The sequence below is a fragment of the Eumetopias jubatus genome, unplaced genomic scaffold (assembly GCF_037043125.1).
Source record: "Eumetopias jubatus isolate StellerSeaLion01/CBP00866 unplaced genomic scaffold, mEumJub1_p1.0 scaffold_2, whole genome shotgun sequence".
Lineage (NCBI taxonomy): Eukaryota > Metazoa > Chordata > Mammalia > Carnivora > Otariidae > Eumetopias > Eumetopias jubatus.
This window is the reverse complement of record NW_028274808.1, coordinates 101,554,757-101,567,350: the sequence shown is the minus strand read 5'-3', so window position 1 is coordinate 101,567,350 and position 12,594 is coordinate 101,554,757. Positions and strand designations below refer to the sequence as shown.

Sequence of the window (12,594 nt, the reverse complement as noted above, 5' to 3'; positions counted from 1 at the left end):
GCATGGGCTGTGGAATCAGAATGTCTGAGCTTTGGATTTTTTTTGGAGTTTTTTGGATTTATTAGCTGTGTCATATTAGGCAGATTATTATTTTCACTCAGTAATTCAATCAGCAAAGTCAACTATATTCTTAAGCACTGTTTTAGGCATAGGAGATCTCCTAGTAGACAAAGTTCCTGTCTACATAAAGCTTTGTTCTAATGGGAGAGATAGACCATAATTAATTTACTAACTTACTAACTAAATATGTCAGATAATTTCAGATAGAAAGACATACTGAAAAAGCAGGAGAAGGAGATAAAGAATAGTGTGTGAGGCCAGCTAGTTTAGAAAGGTTGGTCACAGAAGCCTTTTAAAGTTCTAGGCTAGAAAGATCTCCACTGGGGAAGAGAGTTCTGGACATAGGGACCTATTGACAAGTGCAAAGCTCCTATGGTAGAAGAAACCGTTTATTTGAGGATTATTAAGGTGGCTACTTTGGTGAAACAGAGTGAACAAGCAGGAAAGTGTCAGACATGAATGGCCAAAGACAAGATTTTGAATATGATGGCTAGCTATTGGACAGTTCTGAACAGATTTCATATTTGATTTACTTTTTCTTAAAATACTCCTTTTTGAAGAATCATTCTGGCTGCTGTATGAAGAATAGACTACAGGTGGTGAAGAGTGGAAGTACTGTTGTTGCAAACATAGTTATAGTAAGGAGGCCGTCGGAAGAGTCCAGGCAGCAAGTGATGGCAGCTTTACCCAGAGAGAGGTAAAAGTGGTGAAAAGTAGTCAGAATCAGGATCATTTTAAATAACTCTTTATAATCAGTACATATGCATTGGAAAAGCCTAGAAAGTACATATAAGCAAAAATAGAAACATCACGTTCCACCCAGAAATCATTACTCTGAACAATTTAGAGTATGTACTTCCAGATAATTTTCTATAAACCTATATAACACATGTACTTTTTACCAAAATATTATTGTTCATACTGTTTTGTAACCTTTTCTAGTGAACAGTATCCAGTTTTCCATTTTGCTAAGTGTTTATCTCCTCTGGCCTTCTGACCACATTCTATAATTGACCTTAAAATTAGTCTTACAACTGGTTTGTCCAAACCAATATATCAGATTCAAGATCACAAGTTAAATCTGGTTATGTTCCTTTACTCTCTTTTAATTCAGCATAGTCCTTATTATTTTTAATGATCTGACTCATCGAAGAGACTTATTAGCCTGTTGTCCTGCAGAATCTCCGACCTTCTAAATTTTTTTTTCAGTTGTTTGCTTGTGGTTTCATTTGTCTTGTTCATCTAGTCCTTATATTTCCTTTAAACTAGAATTGGTGTCAGGTATATACAAATTAGAGAGATGTTCCCCAAAACTCCTAGCCTAGATTCTTAAAAGAAATCCTTATCTTGAAAAACAAACCAGGCTTAGGGAACTGTTTTAGATTAAAGGAAACTAAAGAGACATGATAACTAAATATAACGTGTGATCCTTGTTTGGATCTGGAATGAGAGTTGTGGAAAACAGCCAAAAAGGACATTATTGGGATAAGTGAGAAATATAAATACGAATTGTACATCTGATTAGTGCTTCTCAAAATTTAATGTGTATCTGAAACACTTTCAGATCTCATTAAAATGCAGATTCTGATACAGTAGGTATAGGGTGGACTTAAGAGTTTCTATTTCTAACAAGCTGCCAGGTGTTGCTGCTGCTGTTGGTCCTCTGACCTCACTTTTGAGTAGCAAGGTTATAAGCGTCCATATGATTTCTAGATCTTCTTGTCACTGATTCACTTAACCCTTCTTCTGCTTCACTTGAGAGGAATCTAGATCAAGTCCCTAATTTACAGAGTTATTGTGAGAATTGTATAAAAGTTTATGCAAGCACTTTGTAAATCATGAATTTACAGAAGTGTTAGTTATAATTATCATTAGCAAGTTACTACTTTCATTAATTCTATCCATCCTTACGCAGCATCTTTTCCCAGACTATATTTTTATTAGCTTCTGCTTAATGTTAACCAGGTATTGGATTGTTTTCATCCCTTATCTGCATCACTTCAGCTATAGAAAATAGCCGCCTGCTGCCTTCCTACCTGCCATTCAGGGTGTTTGTGAAGCACTTGAGGATAAGTGGTTTTGATTTTCTTGCAGTGCTCGATGCAGCTCATCATCGACATTGGCCTGGAGTATTGAAGGTGGTATCAGGATGCCACATATCCTTATTTCAGATTCCATTACCAGAAAATGGAATGCAGTTCGGAGGATCAATGAGCTTGCATGGAAATCATATGACACTAGCTTGTTTTCATGGTCCAAATTTCCGTTCAAAATCCTGGGCCCTTTTTCACTTAGAAGAACCAAATATTGCTTTTTGGACCGAAGCTCAGAAAATCTGGGAAGATGGTAAACTGACACATTTGTAACTTTTACCTTTTCTTATCTTCTGATATGATTATAAATGACAGAGTAATTTTCCTTTCTCATATCTTTTATATGTTTTTGTTATATTTCTGAAGTCCAACTCCATTTGTTCTCATGTACTTGACATGTCAAGGAGTTCATTGCCAGTGAGTCAATATCTATAAAGTCTGGAGCATATTAAAGGACTTACTTCTGAACTTGCCGCCGTCTTACTCTGTTTCTTAGGCAATTAAAGTTTCTGCTGCTGTGGCTGGCCAGTCATAATAATAGTTATTCTAAATATTATAAAAACATAAAAGACACATGGTGGTAGTTTAAGGAAATAGTCAGGACTAAATTATAAAACTTTTATCAGTAAGGCCGTGCTTTTACCTCGGTTTACAGTGATAAACCTCCTTCCTTTTAGTTATAATTTCCTAAGTTGTGATTTCTTACGATGAAGGGAAAAAATGGTTGATGCTCATTATCTTGAAAAAATGATGATGCTCATCACCGGGGATAAATCCAGTTATAACTAAAAGAAGGAAAAATTATTTATGATTTTTTTCTGACTTCTCACTTTTTTACACCCTTATCTATGTATGAGTTAACTAAATCTGTTGCTTTAGAGCCACAACTATCTTCTTGAATCTAAATATAGTTTGTTAACATCAAGAAACTTTTTTTTCCTTCTAGGCTCTAGTGATCATTCTACATATATTGTACAAACGTTGGATTTTCATCTGGGCCATAATACCATGGTTACCAAACCATGTGGTGCTTTGGAAAGTCCTATGGCAACAATAACCAAAATAACAAGGCGTCGCCATGAAAACCCACCCCATGGAGTAGCAAGTGTAAAAGAATGGTTCAACTATGTTACAGCCACAAGGAATGAAGGTTAAAAGTTTATTTCTTTGGAGAGATTTTCCTGTATTTGAGGCTCCGTTGCCTGTGTTTAGAGTTTGAGTGGAGGGAGAATTTTCATTTCTTTAATTAAACTAGTTTCATTGGGACACCTGGGTGGCTCAGTCAGTTGGGCATCTGCCTTCAGCTCAGGTCATGATCCTAGGGTCCTGGGATCGAGTCCCTCATCGGGCTCCTTGCTCAGCGGGAAGCCTGCTTCTCCCTCTCCCTCTGCCTGCCGCTCCCCCTGCTTGTGCACTCTCACTCTCCCTCTCTCTCTGACAAATAAGTAAATAAAAAATCTTTTAAAAAACTAAAAATAAGTAAAAATAAACTAGTTTCATTTTACTCATAAACAACAATATTAGTACCTGATTCACCATCCTGGTAGTGTAACATCTCATAGACTAAAAATTATTTTAGATGTAACTGAAAACATTCAAAATAAAGTTGGTTTAAATGAAGTTTATTATAGTTAGAAAAATACCTTTGTAGTGATGCTAAACATCAGAAGTTTGGTAAAGTTACTACACAACTAAGTAATAGAATGCCACAAAGTTTAAGGTTTGGGGTGGTTGGAATAAAATGAAACTAAATACTATACCTATGAAATAAGTTTAAAAAGAGTGCTTTTGATGAGTTTTTCCATTTGATTAGAATCACCAGTCTTGTAATAATGTGGCCAGGAAAATTCTTAGTTTGTGGCTGTTTTTTGTTCAAGTTTATAGTACTGATTTTACCAGTCATGTCATCTGTATTGGAAAGGTGACTACATTGAGACCTGCTAAGACTTGAATGTTTTACTTAAAAATAACCACCTTTCAAAATGGGAAAGATGACTTGGGCCTCACTGAAAATAGTTACCATGGAATAGGCTGCACCAGAGATTAGAGACTATTAAAAATGTTCTGAGAACAAAGGAGGATAAAGAAGTAAATGAAGATTATGCATATATTGGCTATTCTGTACTGACTATTCTACCTTCCAAAAAGAGATTTTAGAGGAGGGGGTTCTTTTTGGCTGGGATACCATAGAGGGGCTATTAGCAAACTGCACTGCTACCCATGTACCTAAAAACTGCTAATTTTTATAAGAAAACCATAGCACTTATGTTGGGGACAATCAGGACTTCTACCTTATTTCAAGGTCAGGAACATATTTAATTGCAAATTCTATATAAGAGTAAAGTATTCTATCTATAGAGAACTCTGAGCTTAATGAAACTCTTTAAATTTAGACATGAATTTAGTTAAAAATAATATTCATTTTAAACTTTGAGAAACAGAAACAAAATGTATTAGATTTATCCAAAATCATGTTATAAAGCTTCGGTCTTGAGAATAGTGATATACATCTCTATCTATCTATCTATCTATCTATCTATCTATCTATCTATCTGTCTATCTATCTATCTATATAAGTAAAACACTACGTGTATATGTAAACGTATCACTATATATAAATATATTTAAATAGATAAATATATAGGTATCTCAAGACCAAAGCTTTATATGGCTCTGTTTTTAAAAATGTGAATCATTATTTTCCAGCTTTTAAAATGATAAAAATTCTGGGCGCCTGGGTGGCTCAGTTGGTTAACTGACTGCCTTTGGCTCAGGTCATGATCCTGGAGTCCTGGGATCGAGTCCTGCATCAGGCTCCCTGCTCAGCGGGGAGTCTGCTTCTCCCTCTCCCGCTCCCCCCTCTTGTGCTCTCTTTCTCTCTCTCTCATTCTCTTTCTCAAATAAATAAAATCTTTAAAAAAAATAAAATGAAAATTCTGTGTATGATAGTGTCATGAAAGCTATAGGCTTATCAATGCCTGTTGGTTTAATTTGATTCTTCTTGTCTTTATTATTGTCCATGTAGAGCTAAACCTACTTCGTAATGTTGATGCTAATAACACTGAAAATAGCACTACAGTGAAGAATTCTAGTTTGTTGAGTGGATTCAGAGGGGGTTCTAGTTACAATCATGAAACAGAGACTATCTTTGCATTACCAAGGATGCAGCTTGAATTTAAATCCATTCATGTACAAGAACCACAGGAACCTTCATTACAGGGTATGTGGAAAAATAGTTTCTAAAGTTACTAAGAAAATTCTAAAGGAACTTCCAGTTACTATCTTCTCACAGGTTATTTGTGTAATAGTAATATAGTCTAATGAAATTGATTTGCTTAGTCAAATTTTCTTCCCAGCTATTTGACCTATGGCAAATAATTTAATCCATTTGTGCCTCTTTCTCCTCAGCAAAATGGGGGGCAATAATAATGTATTTCATTCAGAGGGTTTTTCTGAGGAATAAATGGCGTGTACTTGGAAAGTGCTCAGTAAACTGTCATCACATATAGAATGTAAATCACATATAGAAACTACTCAGTTCTCTATAGTTGCATTCAAATGGATGCATTTACATGAACCCATGTAAATCCCTTATTAACAGGAAGAGAATGGGACTTATCTCATTAAATCTTTTACTATAGAACTTTGCCATTGCAGATGCCAGCCTGAAGCCGAAGGTAGAATGTAGTGTGGTGACAGAGTTCACTGACCACATTTGTGTAACTATGGATGCTGAGCTCATCATGTTTCTTCATGATTTAGTGTCAGCTTATCTTAAAGAAAAAGAAAAAGGTGGGTAGCATATTCTTTTTTTTTTCCTTTCCAGTTTCAGGAAAGGCAGTTGTCAGTGCCATTCATGTGGATTTTTATGGTCTAATGATAAAATGAGTGGAATGTGTCTCCTTCCTTTGAGTTGTAAATAACAATCAATGAAATAAATATAAATAATATATTAGTAAAACTGTGTGACAGACTTTCTGAGTATCTGCTATGTCCATGACACTCTTTCTAAACATAGCTCACACTGACTGGTGTTTTATACTTTACAAAATGTCTCCATATACATTATCAGGCCTTGTAGGAGAATCTCACAAAGGAGAAAGAGAAAGAAAATCTCTTTGAGGAAATACTGCTAGTCAAAGTGAAATGGCTAAAGAAACAACTACATAATGAAATAGCATGAATTGTATACATTGTTAGGAAAACTCAGGTAAATGAGTAGATAAATCTGTTCAGAATGCAGAAAACCTATCTTTTCATAAATAAATTAGACTTCAGTGGTGGTGTTTTGTTTTTATGAGCTAGCTAACATTTGTTTACTCCCTGGAAATTTACATGTTTGTCCAATAAGAAACATATGGTAACCTTAATATCCATATAGAACTGGTTGAATAGGGCACCTGGGTGGCTCAGTCATTAAGCGTCTGCCTTAGGCTCAGGTCAGGATCCCAGGGTCCTGGGATCGAGCCCCACATCGGGCTCCCTGCTCCGCGGAAAGCCTGCTTCTCTGTCTCCCCCTCCCCCTGCTTGTGTTCCCTCTCTTGCTGTGTCTCTCTGTCAAATAAATAAATAAAATTAAAAAAAAAAAAAAGGAACTGGTTGAATATATTATGGTGCCCATATAATGGAATGGAATACTCTGTAGCTGTTTAAAAGATGAGGTAGTCAGAAATACAGTGATATGGAATGGTCTCCAAATATATGGTCTTTATTTACCCAAAAAGTATTTATTGCACAAATATATAAATATGTAGTAGTAAAATGACAGGTGTGATTTTTTTTTAATTGCTTGGAATACATGGTATTTGTTTAGGTTGCCCTATAGTACTTCATTTTCCTAATGAGCAAAAATACAAAATTTGTCTAGCTGGTATTTCAAGATGGCCTCATGATGAATGTTTAAGTGAAGAAAACAGATACCAAAAACAATGCAAAAGTAGCGTCGCATAGATTGAATTGCTTCCCCATTACTCTTCAGTCTAGATGTGCCAAAAGTGCAGTGAGAGTAAAATCAGTAATGATGACTGGGAGAAATCTGTGAGACACTAGTTGAAACTTAAATGACTAAAACCATGTAATAGGAAATATTATATATAAGTAGGTCCAGTCTTCACTTATAGCACCAACATATACCAGTCCCTGGTAATCCTCTTGTTTTTCTCCCTGCCTTAATATTTAAACTTAATGTGGAAAAAAAAACAGACTCTAAGTAAACCTGTGAAGTTCAGATTTCTTTTCTAGGTAACTATAGGTGTGTCTATATAAAAGCCTGCCAGATTTCTTTCTTGCAGTTATTATGTGAAATCTTTGTCATTTTATGAAATACTGTGTTGGTCTTGGTCTGCCATGAACTGTGCATATTTAAAAAAAACAAACAACTTTCTTTTTAAATACAAACTGTTGCACAACAACAACAAAGAGAGAAACAGACTCAGTGAGAAGAAACTGGTGGTCGCCAAAGGGGGAGGAGTGGGAAGACAGGTGAAATGGGTAAAGGGGATTAAGAGCCACGAACTTCCAGTTATAAAATAAGTCATGGGGCTGAGAAGTACAGCGTAAGGAATATAGTGCATAACATTGTAATACACTTTTCGTGGCAAGCATTTCAAAATGTATACAGTTGCTAAATCACTATGTTGTACACCTGAAATTAATTTAATATATAAATCACCTTTAAAAGTACAAAAGCAAACTTATATAACATTCTTTCAATAGGAAAAAGGAAATGGGGACTTGATTATCAGACTTACAATACCAAGTGGTATTATTGTGGGGGATTGCAATTAAAAATAAAAATATTTAAAATAGCTATATTTTGTAATTAAGCACTAAAAGCAATTAGTTTTGACCAATATAAACATAAACTTGCCTGAGAATAATCTTTGACAGCATGGAAGACTAGACCAGAATCAACATACTTCTAGAACATCAAGATAAATTGTAGCACTGTAACGACTACCAGTAATAAAAGCAGAGCGACTGTGAGGAGGCAGTAACTGAAGGCATCTATATACTTATGTAGTGTGAACCTAAGGACAGTTTTATTCCTAGGCTCATTCCCAATCAACATGTTATCCCTACTGCTAATTCACAATAAAGTTAAAACCAGAGTTACATAATGACTATCATATTACCTAATTTATTACTTTATGCCCAATTTGTGTCTTGAAAACCTATGCTCTAAGAGAAATGCTATATATATTAAAGTTTGCCAAATAAAAACTGCTTTTGTCTGATTTGATTTTAATTTTATATATATTATGATCACCAATTTAAAAAGAATTTGTCCTTCATAAAACATTTGAGTATTCACTATAAAAAGTGAAAGACTGCTTACATAAAAAGCTCCTAAGTTAATACCAGTGTTCAAATATATAGAGGGACATTAACATCCTAAAACTATGGAGTGGTACACTTTACAGTTCACTCATTTAAAGTGTACCACTCCATAGTTTTAGGATGTTAATGTTCAGCTGTTAGGATGTTTAGGATGTTAATGTTCAGCTGTTAAAAAATGTCCACCTGTAGCCATTCTTAGGAAACCTCAATTTCAGTGCCCTATGCTTGCTATCAAATAAATCTCAGCATTCTTTACCATTAGTTTTAAGCACACAAATACATGTAAAGTATATGCTATTCCTCAAAAAAAAATGACATGTTAACTTTGACATTGTCTTTCTCTAAGAAATACCAGTAACTGGCAGTTATTTATGGCTTATTTTAAAATACTTGTTTTTTAGAAAGGGAATTAAATGAGGCTTTGGCCAGTTCATAAGTAAAATGATAACTGGAGCCTATTATACTGTTCATATGGTGAATTAAATAAATTTATAAGATATATATTTGTAATATTAATCTATCATTTTCATTATAGCCATTTTTCCACCTCGGGTCTTATCTACTCGACCAGGACAGAAAAGTCCAATTATTATACATGATGACAATTCCTCTGACAAAGACAGAGAGGACAGCATCACTTACACTACTGTGGACTGGAGAGATTTTATGTGCAACACATGGCATCTAGAACCCACTCTCAGGTAAGCAGTGGGTGTATGTATTTACCTGTATCCTATGGGATTATCGTGAGAAAGAGGTCATAAATAATGTAGCAAGTTAAGGATGGTTTACCAAAAACAGTTTTTAGGAGTTAGCTACTTATAACATCTCTAACTTCTGGCTGTCTTTTCTGCTCCTTTCTGCTTTTTTTAAGTGCTTCTAGTGCAAGGCAAGAGAAGAACAAACACCACAACTAGCTCAGCACTCTCCACTGAGTGACACCCTCTCAGTCAGTCACTAGAAGATGAGAATAACTCCACCTCCACCATTGCCATAATTTCTTTACCATCTTTTTTACCAGGACATTCTTTTCAGGTGTTTGAGGGACCTGCAGTAAACTTTTTGTTTCTTAGTTTGGGAAGATACGGTAACGGCCGTACATCATCATTAAGGAATTAATACAATTTCTCACACATGTCCCAACAGCGTAATAGAACCTACGATGTCACAGGGTCGTCTGGCTGCATGCTAAGCAATATAGAACCATCCCTGAAATGTTGAATTTAATGCTGTCACATTCAGGTTCATTTACAGAGACATGTTCTACTACAATCATGATCCCAATTATATCAACTTATTTTCATATGAAAATTTCAAAAGTATTTTCTAGTCTTAATTACATTTATAATGGCTGCTGTAACTAGTGGTGCTTGCCTTGTTTGTCCTTGTTTATGGTTAGCACTCACAACCTTCCTGTCATTTTCCCCTTTCCTCTCATCTGCTTACAGATTTTAACTGTCTGAATCATGGAATAACAGTAGCAAAAAAAAGTCCATCGTACTCTGACACAACATTCTGCAGAACAATACAGATTTCATTTAGATAAGGTTATTATTTCAGACATTTATGCCACAAAATAATTCCATAGCAATCAAATATCCATTATACAGTGGACTCTTGTATAAGCAGAAAGTAGTAACTTTGTGTTAATAATTTGTATGTAATAAAATTTGGCATTAATTAACAGTACATACACTCATGAGAAGTATTAACAGTGCCAATACTCAGAACAAAATTAAAATATTGCAAAGATCCTAATGCAGAAAACTTAGAAATTTGTTTTGTATTTATAAATCTATGATGAAATTAAGTATCTTTTAATTTAAAATGAGCATAAAAAGTTTGATTTGCCATTCTTTTTTTTTTTTTTTAAACATACCATCAGGAGACTAGTTAATATGGTGTAGTGGCAGAGAGCATGTTGAGGAACTCTAGCTCTAAGTCCGGTTGTCTAGATGGCATAGTGAACTAAATGATCTTGGCCAAACGACCTAACCTATTTCTGCCTTAGTTGCCTCATAAGAAAAGTTCGGTAAACAGTATTACCTACCTTGTAGGGTTGTTACAATAGTTAAATGAGTTAATTAATGCAAAATGCTTATAACTATTTGAGTCTTAGCAGATCAGTGCTTCATACCACCTTTTCCCTACCCAAGTTCAGAAGCAATTGAAACAGTGGGAGAGAGGCAGCTGGAAATCAAAACGACAGTTTTAATAGTGATAAAGCTCATAACAGAGAATATGGTTTGGATGTGGCAACAATGGCCTTCTAACCACGAAGTCCAGGTTTGGACTTACCTACAGGGTCTTCATCATGCAGAGCACCAAAGTTGTGTGCCCACCCCCACCTTGAGTTCTGCATTCTGCAGCCCTGTGAACTCACCTAGCCACGGAGAGCCTTTGACATTCTGGGGCTAACTTATTTAGGGGCCTGTCCTAGAGAAACCTGTTGCATGGAGCAAAGACCAAAATGAGCAGCTCTTAAGAGAAGATAGGAAGAGGGTACTGAAGCACACAACCCAGTTCCTCTGTCAACTTGCCATCAGATTAAGTCATGAATACAGGGGCTGAGAAAGGACAGGAGTGTTTCACTAATAGCTATTCCTCTATATGGAAGGAAATACCAGGAATAGGAAGAAAATGGTTCTTCCTTCAGACATGTTTAGCACATAGCAAAGACTCGGGAAGTCTTAGCCTTTTTTCCCCCACATTATGTCACATATATGTTGAACTCTTATTTTTTTTCTCAGCTTTATTGAAGTATAATTGATAAAACATGTAAGATATTTTAAGTGGATGGTGTCATAATTTGATACATGTACACATTGTAAAAGGATTCCTGCCATCAAGTTAATGTCTTTTAGAATGAACCAGATGTTTTTTAAATGTCAGGATGACCCTGTAACTTAAGAGACCTAAAATAAAATAATCAGAATGAAATTCACTTAACTCCACTGCTATGTGTAGGCTCTCAAGGATCCTTATATTTTTTTAATGCTGTTATAGTAAACCCAGGAATTGTAGCTTAGATTATTCTATTACACCGACTGAGAATAGTCTGTCTTGAGCATATTATGGAGGCTTAGTGATGTTCTTGAACCTACCTTCAGAACTGAGTTATGGCACTGTATTCCTTAATACCTATTATTTATAATTTTAGATTAATATCTTGGACTGGAAGAAAGATTGATCCAGTGGGTGTTGATTACATTCTTCAAAAACTGGGCTTCCATCATGCCAGGACCACTATTCCTAAATGGCTTCAAAGAGGAGTCATGGACCCACTTGACAAGGTTCTGTCAGTACTTATAAAAAAACTCGGTACTGCACTACAGGATGAGAAGGAAAAGAAAGGAAAAGACAAAGAAGAACACTAAAAAAGTAACTTGATATGTGAATAAATTATGATTGTGTCCATTAAGTTTTATTACACTGGAGTGTTTTTTTTTCTTTTTGTATAGTAAAATTATTTTCAGTATAACTTAAAATAACTCTAATTTTGTGGCCATTATATTGAAAGTTTGTAAGTTAACCTGTGTATTCTAGTTCCACCATTCTGTACACAGTGAAGTATTGCATGATAATGTAAATTTTGTGAAAAACTAGATTAAAATATATAAATCTGCTCAGTAGGTTTATAATTGTATTATGTGCAATATGATTCCTGCATCTTTAAAATATTTTCAGAGTAACTGTGAATTTTTGCTATTGGCCATAACTTTTAGAAAAAATCTTGTTGATAATGTGATTTTTTTTTTCGGTCATTAATTGCTTTTTCTTTTTTTAAAATGTAGTCTTGTAAAAATACCAATTTGTATATAGTTTGAGTAATTGTGATATGATTACCACTAAAATATTGTTTGTAACTATTGTAATAAAGTCACAGTAATTGGTTTCACTCTGTAGTTATTTTTGAGTCTTTTCTTCTTTTGATAGCTTATTTTTATAACAGATGCCTAACCTGTTATTGAATGTTTTCATAGAAGATGATTAATACCTTTAAAAATTAAATCATGGAAAAAGATCTTTCATGAAATGAATTTTAGCCAAAACTTTACTTTTCTTCATAATCTGTGCAACTCACTTAAACTCCCTGAATTTA

The 12,594-nt window shown here is 34.7% G+C and overlaps 1 protein-coding gene across 8 annotated transcripts in view; it reads left to right on the top strand.

The window, feature by feature from the left end:
• Positions 1 to 12,390, top strand: part of BLTP1 (bridge-like lipid transfer protein family member 1) — a 203,535-nt gene extending 191,145 nt beyond the window's left edge. For 7 of the 8 annotated variants that reach the window (XM_088021053.1, XM_028102339.2, XM_028102340.2 and 4 more), the window contains 6 exons: positions 2,155 to 2,406; positions 3,100 to 3,303; positions 5,179 to 5,373; positions 5,811 to 5,945; positions 9,028 to 9,193; positions 11,653 to 12,390. In XM_088021053.1, the coding sequence (XP_087877179.1) occupies positions 2,155 to 2,406; positions 3,100 to 3,303; positions 5,179 to 5,373; positions 5,811 to 5,945; positions 9,028 to 9,193; positions 11,653 to 11,869 (1,169 nt within the window). In that variant the 3' untranslated portion in view covers positions 11,870 to 12,390. Of the gene's footprint in view, positions 1 to 2,154; positions 2,407 to 3,099; positions 3,304 to 5,178; positions 5,374 to 5,794; positions 5,946 to 9,027; positions 9,194 to 11,652 lie in introns of those variants that run through there. The other variant, XM_088021054.1, reaches the window with a different exon arrangement.
• Positions 12,391 to 12,594: the final 204 nt, after the last annotated feature.